The sequence below is a fragment of the Ascaphus truei genome, unplaced genomic scaffold (genome assembly GCF_040206685.1).
Source record: "Ascaphus truei isolate aAscTru1 unplaced genomic scaffold, aAscTru1.hap1 HAP1_SCAFFOLD_1576, whole genome shotgun sequence".
Lineage (NCBI taxonomy): Eukaryota > Metazoa > Chordata > Amphibia > Anura > Ascaphidae > Ascaphus > Ascaphus truei.
In genome coordinates, this window is record NW_027454467.1 from 15,044 (window position 1) to 23,925 (window position 8,882).

General features: G+C 50.1%; 1 protein-coding gene across 1 annotated transcript; it reads left to right on the forward strand.

Moving 5' to 3' along the window:
• The first annotated feature begins 4,998 nt into the window (after positions 1–4,998).
• On the forward strand, positions 4,999–7,365 carry LOC142476400 (acid-sensing ion channel 2-like). Its single transcript, XM_075581787.1, is given in 2 exon segments — positions 4,999–7,087; positions 7,089–7,365. Coding segments are annotated over 2 exon segments (684 nt in total). The 5' UTR covers positions 4,999–6,646; the 3' UTR covers positions 7,332–7,365.
• The last annotated feature ends 1,517 nt before the right edge of the window (positions 7,366–8,882 follow it).

Here is an 8,882-nt window from a genome sequence, read left to right on the forward strand (position 1 = left end):
TTAATATGTGCAGCTGAGAGGGGAGAGGGGGATATGAGAGACACTGTCACATATATAAAGGGTTAATATGTGCAGCTTAGAGGAGAGAAGGGAGAGGGGGATATGGGAGACACTGTCACATATATAAAGGGTTAATATGTGCAGCTTAGAGGAGAGAAGGGAGAGGGAGATATGAGAGACACATATATAAAGGGTTAATATGTTCAGATTAGAGGAGAGAAGGGAGAGGGGGATATGAGAGACACTGTCACATATATAAAGGGTTAATATTTTCAGCTTAGAGGAGAGAAGGGAGAGGGGGATATGAGAGACACTGTCACATATATAAAGGGTTAATATGTGCAGCTTAGAGGGGAGAAGGGAGAGGGGGATATGGGAGACACTGTCACATATATAAAGGGTTAATATGTGCAGCTTAGAGGAGAGAAGGGAGAGGGGGATATGAGAGACACATACATAAAGGGTTAATATGTTCAGCTTAGAGGAGAGAAGGGAGAGGGGGGTATGAGAGACACTGTCACATATATAAAGGGTTAATATGTGCAGCTTAGAGGGGAGAAGGGAGAGGGGATATGAGAGACACTGTCACATATATAAAGGGTTAATATGTGCAGCTTAGAGGAGAGGAGGGAGAGGGGGATATGGGAGATACTGTCACATATATAAAGGGTTAATATGTGCAGCTTAGAGGGGCAAAGGGAAAGGGGGATATGAGAGACACTGTCACATATATAAAGGGTTAATATGTGCAGCTTAGAGGAGAGAAGGTAGAGGGGGATATGAGAGAAACTGTCGCATATATAAAGGGTTAATATGTGCAGCTTAGAGGAGAGAAGGGAGAGGGGGATATGAGAGACACATTTATAAAGGGTTAATATGTTCAGCTTAGAGGGGAGAAGGGAGAGGGGGATATGAGAGACACTGTCACATATATAAAGGGTTAATATGTTCAGCTTAGAGGAGAGAAGGGAGAGGGTGATATGAGAGACACTGTCACATATATAAAGGGTTAATATGTGCAGCTTAGAGGGGAGAAGGGAGAGGGGGATATGAGAGACACTGTCACATATATAAAGGGTTAATATGTGCAGCTTAGAGGGGAGAAGGGAGAGGGGGATATGGGAGACACTGTCACATATATAAAGGGTTAATATGTGTAGCTTAGAGGAGAGAAGGGAGAGGGGGATATGAGAGACACTGTCACATATATAAAGGGTTAATATGTGCAGCTTAGAGGGGAGAAGGGAGAGGGGGATATGGGAGACACTGTCACATATATAAAGGGTTAATATGTGCAGCTTAGAGGAGAGAAGGGAGAGGGGGATATGAGAGACACTGTCACATATATAAAGGGTTAATATGTGCAGCTTAGAGGGGAGAAGGGGAGAGGGGGATATGGGAAACACTGTCACATATATAAAGGGTTAATATGTGCAGCTTAGAGGGGAGAAGGGAGAGGGGGATATGAGAGACACACATATAAAGGGTTAATATGTTCAGCTTAGAGGGGAGAAGGGAGAGGGGGATATGGGAGATACTGTCACATATATAAAGGGTTAATATGTGCAGGTTAGAGGGGAGAAGGGAGAGGGGGATATGAGAGACACACATATATAAAGGGTTAATATGTGCAGCTTATAGGGGAGAAGGGAGAGGGGGATATGGGAGATATTGTCACATATATAAAGGGTTAATATGTGCAGCTTAGAGGGGAGAAGGGAGAGGGGGATATGGGAGACACTGTCACATATATAAAGGGTTAATATGTGCAGCTTAGAGGGGAGAAGGGAGAGGGGGATATGAGAGACACTGTCACATATATAGAGGGTTAATATGTGCAGCTTAGAGGGGAGAAGGGAGAGGGGGATATGGGAGACACTGTCACATATATAAAGGGTTAATATGTGCAGCTTAGAGGAGAGAAGGGAGAGGGGGATATGAGAGACACTGTCACATATATAAAGGGTTAATATGTGCAGCTTATAGGGGAGAAGGGAGAGGGGGATATGAGAGACACTGTCATATATATAAAGGGTTAATATGTGCAGCTTAGAGGAGAGAAGGGAGAGGGGGATATGAGAGACACTGTCATATATATAAAGGGTTAATATGTGCAGCTTAGAGGAGAGAAGGGAGAGGGGGATATGAGAGACACTGTCACATATATAAAGGGTTAATATGTGCAGCTTAGAGGGGAGAAGGGAGAGGGGGAAATGAGAGACACTGTCACATATATAAAGGGTTAATATGTGCAGCTTAGAGGGGAGAAGGGAGAGGGGGAAATGAGAGACACTGTCACATATATAAAGGGTTAATATGTGCAGCTTAGAGGAGAGAAGGGAGAGGGGGATATGGGAGACACTGTCACATATATAAAGGGTTAATATGTGCAGCTTAGAGGGGAGAAGGGAGAGGGGGATATGAGAGACACTGTCACATATATAAAGGGTTAATATGTGCAGCTTAGAGGAGAGAAGGGAGAGGGGGATATGAGAGACACTGTCACATATATAAAGGGTTAATATGTGCAGCTTAGAGGGGAGAAGGGAGAGGGGGATATGAGAGACACTGTCACATATATAAAGGGTTAATATGTGCAGCTTAGAGGAGAGAAGGGAGAGGGGGATATGAGAGACACTGTCACATATATAAAGGGTTAATATGTGCAGCTTAGAGGGGAGAGGGGAGAGGGGGATATGAGAGACACTGTCACATATATAGAGGGTTAATATGTGCAGCTTAGAGGGGAGAGGGGAGAGGGGGATATGAGAGACACTGTCACATATATAAAGGGTTAATATGTGCAGCTTAGAGGAGAGAAGGGAGAGGGGGATATGAGAGACACTGTCACATATATAGAGGGTTAATATGTGCAGCTCAGAGGGGAGAAGGGAGAGGAGGATATTTATTTATTTATAAAATATTTTACCAGGAAGTAATACAGTGAGAGTTACCTCTCGTTTTCACGTATGTCCTGGGCACAGAGTTAAGACAAATAATACATGGTTACAAATCCGGGGGCTTATGCAGAGAGACACGTTAAGGTCAAATTCGGCAGGTTTGCGCCAAAAATGTCTGCAATGAAAGAGATAGTGGCGAGAATTTGGCGGGGCTATTCAAATACGCCAGACGTGTGGCGAGAAGCGTGATCTCGCCACGGCGAAAACACGCACGATTCCAGTAGCTCCGATGCGCACGAACGCGCCAATCGGAGCTACTAAATGGCGCGTTTAGTGGAAATTTTGCCCGCCAACAAAAGTTGGCTGTATTATGGTCGATAATACCGCGCGGCTCAGAATGGCGAGTTTCACGCCAAGTGAAACTCGCCTAATTAGCCATTTCCTGCACACCGCGCTACCGGAGCTCCCTGCATACCACAACTATAAATTCCAATCCTGTGGCGAATTTAAGCAGTACCTCTCTGCATAAGCCCCACAGTTACATAAATGAACAGGGTATACATTATATACAAGACATTGCATGCACAGTTACAGATAATTTATATTATAGGCGTATGTAACAGTTGCAGATAATATATATTATAGACGTATGCAACAGTTACAGACCAGGTTAAAATGTGAGACAGCCTTAGATTTGAAAGAACTTAAGCTGGTGGTGGATGTGAGAGTCTCTGGTAGGTTGTTCCAGTTTTGGGGCGCACGGTAAGAGAAGGAGGAACGTCCGGATACTTTGTTGAGCCTTGGGACCATGAACAGTCTTTTGGACTCAGATCTCAGGTGATAAGTGCTGCGTGTGGTAGGGGTGAGGAGCTTGTTCAGATAGCTGGGTAGCTTGCCCAGAAAGTATTTGAAGGCAAGACAGGAAAGGTGAACTTTGCGCCTAGACTCTAGTGATGACCAATCTAGTTCTTTGAGCATTTCGCTGTGATGTGTGTAGTTGTTGCATTGGAGAACAAAACGACAAATTGAATTGTAGAGGGTGTCAAGTTTGCTAAGGTGGGTTTGAGGTGCCGAGCCATATACTATGTCTCCATAGTCAATCATTGGCATTAGCATCTGCTGTGCGATACGCTTTCTGACCAGGAGACTTAGGGAGGATTTGTTCCTGTAAAGTACCCCTAGTTTGGCATAGGTCTTGGTTGTCAGGGTATCAATGTGCATCCCGAATGTTAAGTGGGAGTCAAACCATAAGCCCAGGTATTTAAAACTAGTGACAGGGGTTAGGGTGGTGTTAGCGATGCTTCTAATCAGGAGCTCAGTCGCTGGAAGCTTTAAAAATTTAGTCTTGGTCCCAAACACCATTGTTACAGTCTTGTCAGTGTTTAAAAACAGTTTGTTTTGGGAAATCCAGTTTTTGAGTCTGAAAATGTCAGACTGAAGTATGTGTTGAAGGTCAGAGAGGCTATGGCTGTGTGCATATAGGATTGTGTCATCTGCATACATGTGTATTGAGGCTTCCTTACAAGCTGTGGGAAGATCATTAATGAACACTGAGAAGAGTAGGGGCCCCAGAACAGAGCCTTTGCGGGACACCACAGGTGATATCCAGGGGGTTGGAGTTAGAGCCTGAGATGGACACATGTTGGGATCTTCCTGATAGGTAGGACTGAAACCAGTTTAAAGCATGTTTCCCTATTCCAGAGCTCTGGAGTTTGTTAAGCAGGATAACATGATCAGCTGTGTCAAAGGATATGATAAAGCAGCTGCGGGAGGGGGGCAGCTATGGGGAAATGTGAGGGAGAACTTCTGCACAAAAAGTGTAGTGGAGTCAGGGATCAGCCTCCCAGCAGCGGTGGTCCAGCCTCATAGAATTCAAACATTCTTGGCATACACCGCAGCCGGAGGACAGACCCCGAGGTGCCACAGCAGGTGGGAGAATGGGCAGCCTGGGTGGGCCATCAACGTCTCCGTGTCTGCCGGAGTGCTCCTCACTGCCAGGCACGTTGGTAATTCAAAGAGTGCCCAAGTGCTCGGAGGAATACGGTAATGCAGGAGTACACTGATGCACAAAAAGAGATGCCCGTGTACATCGGGGAGAGAGGGAGAGAGAGAGGGAGAGAGAGAGGGAGAGAGAGGGAACACCAGCTGTGCCAGCTGTGAAGGAGAACTTGGCAGCACCTTCCCGGCACTCCGGAGTCGTCCTGCTGGAGATCTGAATTAAGGCTAAATATATATATATATATACACCCACACATATATAGCCAACAAGTGATCCCCCTCCACGCGGATGCAGAAGAGCCAGCGATAGCCGAGACATTTCCCCCCTCCCACCCATCGCGTTGCCTGTCCGATCTTCACTGGAGTCGGGGCTGTCCGTCATCAATCCCTGGCTGAGGGAGCTGTCCGCAGTGCTGAAGAGAAGCAGCCTCCGCATGCAGCTGCTCTCCTCGCTCCGGAGCCCGACGAAGGTTTGAAAGTTTGTTGGCCTCTCCAGCGCCAAGACACCCCCACCCTCTCACTTTCCCCCCCCCTCCCCCCCCCCCAGTGGGCAAGGAGAGGCTGGAAGCAGGGGGATGGCAGGGCTGGAGCTTCGGCGCGGAGGGGGCTCATCTTTGCCATCCGGACACAAATTGATCCGTGTGTTGGCCGAGTCCTGGAACAGCCACATCTGTGGTCAGGCGCGCTGAGCTGTGAGCGAACCAAAAATAAAGAACGAAACCCCTACTGGCGGATTGGAAAGGTTTCTCGTCAGATCCTTCTGCTTGGATGTCAATGGGGAGCGAGAAAAAACACAGAAGAAGGCAGCTGAGAAAGAGAGACCATTGTTGAGGATTTACAGAGCCCCCCCCCCCCCGTCATTGTCGTCTGCAGGATCCGTACAAAGGGTTCGTCAGCTGCTTTATACCCCGGGAAGACGGAGTGGAAGACCGTGCTTCTTCTGGGCTGGATTCCTGCCTTCCTGCCCTGTGACCTGCCAAAGTGCCACCCTGGCAGATTCTTCTTCTCCTCTCGGGGCAGTCCTGGAGGTTGAGTAAATGAAGCAGAGGAAGGGGGAGAACAGAGGTTGGCAGAGCCATGGCTACCAGTGAAAGGCGCTAGTTGACCCTCACCTACGCCAAAACATTGGCAGCACCGCTGACCAACCCCAGCCCTCTTTCACTGGAAATCGGAAGACGGAGGAATGCCCGTTCTTGTCTGAGGTGTGTGGGAGATTGCATAGGTTTGCGTATTTCTGGAACGCTAAAAGATACGAGGGAGCAGAGTGGGCGAACCTCTGCATCCCACACGAATCCAGAGAGCGGGTGGGTGGGGAGCGGGGGGGGGGAGGGGAGGCGGAAAATTATTTGGTTGTTTGAAAAGTTGGCCCAAGATGCACAGGAAAGGGTAAGCAAAACGCAGGAGGGGGGAGCTGATCCCAGATAACGTCCCACAGGAAAGACCCAAGTTGGCACAAGATGCACAGGGCAGGGTAAGCGAAACGCAGGAGGGAAAGCTAATCCCAGATTACATCCCAAAGAAAAGCTGGTTGACAGGAGAACATCGGGGTCTGCCTGTCACACCATCCGAGTTGCCATGCCAGATTGGCGCTGTGCCCCTGGACTAGCAGACGGCCTAGGTCTTGCTGGGTGAGTGCGTTTTAGCTGGCGCCCCGGGCACTGAATGAATGAGGGGGAAGTGGTACCCAGCTGTGCTGCTGATGCCAAGAGCGAGATGCCCGCCTGCCGGTGAGCCCCTGGGGGTGTGCCATGCCCCGAGAAGCAAAGATCCGGCCTCCAGCTGGTGGCTGCCCCTCTATGGTGGCCAGCACAAGGAGAGATGCCCAGGTGGACCCTCCCATGTGCTATGTGAGGACCCAGCAGCGCCGTGCCTTAACCCTGCCTTTCCTGCAGCACGCCAAGCTACATGGCCTGCGGTACGTCTGCTCGCCCAGGCTGGCGTACCAGCGCCGCGCCTTCTGGTTTCTCGCCCTCTTCACCTCGATGGGCTTTTTCCTCTCCTGGTCCTCCAACAGGGTGCTCTACTGGTTGTCCTTCCCGTCGCACACCCGCATGCAGCTCGAGTGGAGCAAAGAGCTGGCCTTCCCAGCCGTCACCCTGTGCAACAACAACCCGGTGCGGTTTCACCGCCTCACCAAGAGCGACCTCTACTACGCCGGCTACTGGCTGGGGCTGCTGCTGGCCAACCGGGACGGCCCGGCCTCTCCTGGCCGAGCTGCTGCCCGAGGACAAACACAAGTGGTTCCACAAACTGGCCGACTTCCGACTCTTCCTGCCCCCCCGGGACTTTGACGGGATCAGCTCGGGATTCATGGAGAGGCTGGGCCACCAGCTGGAGGACATGATGTTGTCCTGCAGATACCGCGGGGAGGCGTGCGGACCTCACAACTTCTCCACCGTGAGTGCCACCTTCTTCTTCTTCTGTATAGATTAGCTGATCCAACCTGTGCCGGGATGTACACACGCATGTTTAGAAGCTGTGCAGAGGGGGGGAGGGGGGTAACCAGTGGGATGTGGTTGCTCGCAGATTCTATTAACCCCTCACTAACTGAGGTGGCTTGCTCAACAATACAATGCAGACACATCTGGCAGTGAAGAATATAAATGACAAGGCAAGGTGTGCTACAGGAGTTATATCACCGCCTTCATCATTGGCTGATTGCACAGTTAACCTCTCCCCGTGCCGGCACTGCTGTAACCAGCGTATGTTTGTTTGCAGGATATATCGTCTACGTAACTCTCAGCAGTGAATGAGTCAGTATTTCCCTGGGTGCCTCACTGTGATCGAGGGTAATCCTCCCTCTGCAGTGCCCTGTGCTGACAGCAAAGAGGTGTGGCCACAGCGTTATCCAATTGTGTGTAAGATCGAGGGGCTTTGATATCAGTATTTCAAGTGCATGTTGTTTAGTACTGGGGTCACTGTGGGTACTCTGGTTACTGGGGTACTGTGGGTACTCTGGTTACTGGGGGTACTGTGGGTACTCTAGTTACTGGGGGTACTGTGGGTACTCTGGTTACTGGGGGCACTGTGGGTACTCTGGTTACTGGAGGCACTGTGGGTACTCTGGTTACTGGGGCACTGTGGGTACTCTGGTTACTGGGGGCAACTGTGGGTACTCTGGTTACTGGGGGCACTGTGGGTACTCTGGTTACTGGGGGGCACTGTGGGTACTCTGGTTACAGGGGGCACTGTGGGTACTCTGGTTACTGGGGGTACTGTGGGTACTCTGGTTACTGGGGGCACTGTGGGTACTCTGGTTACTGGGGCACTGTGGGTACTCTGGTTACTGGGGGTACTTTGAGTACTCTGGTTACTGGGGGAACTGTGGGTACTCTGGTTACTGGGGGCACTGTGGGTACTCTGGTTACTGGGGGCACTGTGGGTACTCTGGTTACTGGGGGCACTGTGGGTACTCTGGTTACTGGGGGCACTGTGGGTACTCTGGTTACTGGGGGCACTGTGGGTACTCTGGTACTGGGGGCACTGTGGGTACTCTGGTTACTGGGGGCACTGTGGGTACTCTGGTTACTGGGGGCACTGTGGGTACTCTGGTTACTGGGGTACTGTGGGTACTCTGGTTACTGGGGGCACTGTGGGTATTCTGGTTACTGGGGGCACTGTGGGTACTCTGGTTACTGGGGGTACTGTGGGTACTCTGGTTACTGGGGGTACTGTGGGTACTCTGGTTACTGGGGGTACTGTGGGTACTCTGGTTACTGGGGGTATCTTTGCCATCCATGTACATAGGGCTTCACAGCAGGGACACAATAGTGGGGTAGCTAATGGGAATAAGCGCTTCGTACATAAGAAACATTAGGGAAAGGAGTCCCTGCCCCACAGAGCTTACACTCTAAGCTGTAAGGTATCGGAATGTCCACGGCTTCTCTTAGTTACTGTGCATGACTTGGCCTTGTTAAGGGGTAACGCTCTGTGTTTTAACACTATAGGGTCTGTGCATTTCTCCTTATTGTTCCCTCCCCCCAT